Source organism: Eimeria mitis, genomic scaffold, assembly GCF_000499745.2.
Source record: "Eimeria mitis Houghton genomic scaffold, Emh_scaff1870, whole genome shotgun sequence".
Lineage (NCBI taxonomy): Eukaryota > Apicomplexa > Conoidasida > Eucoccidiorida > Eimeriidae > Eimeria > Eimeria mitis.
Window position 1 is genome coordinate 6,496 of NW_013570193.1, and position 1,838 is coordinate 8,333.

Genomic DNA, 1,838 nt, shown 5'->3' on the forward strand with positions numbered 1-1,838 from the left:
TAGCTAGCTAGCTGGGTGGGGAGCTGGCTAGCTAGCTAGCTGGGGATCTGGCTAGCGATCTATGTAGATAAACATAATATAAATATATAAATATAAATACAAATATTTATGTATTTATTTATTTGTGTTTTGTTATATAAGCTGAGAGAGGAGAACGTCTCTCGTATAAACATAAATAAATAAATAAATAAATTAAATAAATAAATAAATAAATAAATAAATAAATAAATAAATATAAACATAAACCTAAATAAATAAAAATAAAGATAAACCTAAATAAATAAAAATAAATATAAATATAAATATTTATTGTGTGTTGTGTTATATAAGCTGAGGAGGGACTGCTGCAGCACCGCCTGTCTCCTCTGTATAAACCTAAATAAATAAATAAATAAATAAATAAATATAAACATAAATACATCAATATAAACGCAAATAAATAAATATAAACATAAAAATAAATATAAAAATAAATATTTATTGTGTGTTGTGTTGTATCAGCTGAGAGAGGAGAACATATCTCGTATAATAAAAGAGGGACTGCTGCAGCACCGCCCTTCTCTGTATAAACCTAAATAAATAAATATAAACATAAATACATCAATATAAACGCAAATAAATAAATATAAACATAAATAAATAAAAATAAATATATTTATATATTTGTATTGTGTTGTGTTGTGTTCTATAAGCTGAGAGAGGAGAACATATCTCGCATAATAAAAGAGGGACTGCTGCAGCACCGGCTGTCTCCTCTGTATAAACATAAATAAATAAATAAATAAATATAAACATAAATACATCAATATAAACGCAAATAAATAAATATAAACATAAACAAAATAAAAATAAATATATTAATTTATATATTGTGTTGTGTTGTGTTATATAAGCTGAGAGAGGAGAACATATCTCGTATAATAAAAGAGGGACTGCTGCAGCACCGGCTGTCTCCTCTGTATAAACATAAATAAATAAATATAAACATAAATACATCAATATAAACGCAAATAAATAAATATAAACATAAAAATAAATATATTTATTTATATATTGTGTTGTGTTGTGTTGTATCAGCTGAGAGAGGAGAACATATCTCGCATAATAAAAGAGGGACTGCTGCAGCACCGGCCTTCTCCTTTATGTTATGATGGTTTTATTCAGCCCCACCCACTAACTGTCTCCGTTGAGATTCTGCATTTGTTTGCGGAGACACAAACACAAATATTTAGACAAATACTCTTCCAAGAAGCAGCAATGCAGCAGCAGCAGCAGCAGCAGCAGCAGCAGCAACAGCAGCAGCAGCAGCAGCAGCTGCTGCTGCTGCAGCAGGAAGAAGAAGAACAACAGAACCAGAACCAGCACCAGAACCAGCACCAGCACCAGCACCATCACCAGCAGCAGCAGCAGCAGGAGCAGCAGCAGCAGCAGCAGCAGCAGGAGCAGCAGCAGGAGCAGCAGGAGGACGAGCATTTATTATTATTATTATGTAAAGTGTTGGAGACAGCAGAGAGTTTCTCGGTGCAGCAAATGATTAAAGAAATACTGCTGCGGGCTGTCTGCAGCATGACGATGGAACTGCCAGAAAAAGATGAAATTGATGCTCTTTTCTTTGATGGGGGAGTTTTAGATAAACTTTTGTTGCTTTTGTTTAAACAAACAGATCATATTACAGACCCAGGTATGTTGTTTTGTTTTTGTTTTATTCTCTGTTTTTTTCTCTATCTTTTTCTCTATCTTTTTATGTATTTATTTATGTATTTATGTCTATATTTATATTTATTTATATTGATGCTCTTTTCTTTGATGGAGGAGTTTTAGATAAACTTTTGTTGCTT

General features: G+C 31.7%; 1 protein-coding gene across 1 annotated transcript in view; it reads left to right on the top strand.

Moving 5' to 3' along the window:
- Positions 1-1,838, top strand: part of EMH_0044910 (uncharacterized protein) — a gene marked incomplete at both ends in the record, with an annotated part of 9,499 nt that overhangs the window by 6,200 nt on the left and 1,461 nt on the right. The window contains one exon of the mRNA XM_013496014.1: positions 1,078-1,681. Within this exon, the coding sequence (XP_013351468.1) occupies positions 1,078-1,681 (604 nt within the window). The remainder of the gene's footprint in view (positions 1-1,077; positions 1,682-1,838) is intronic.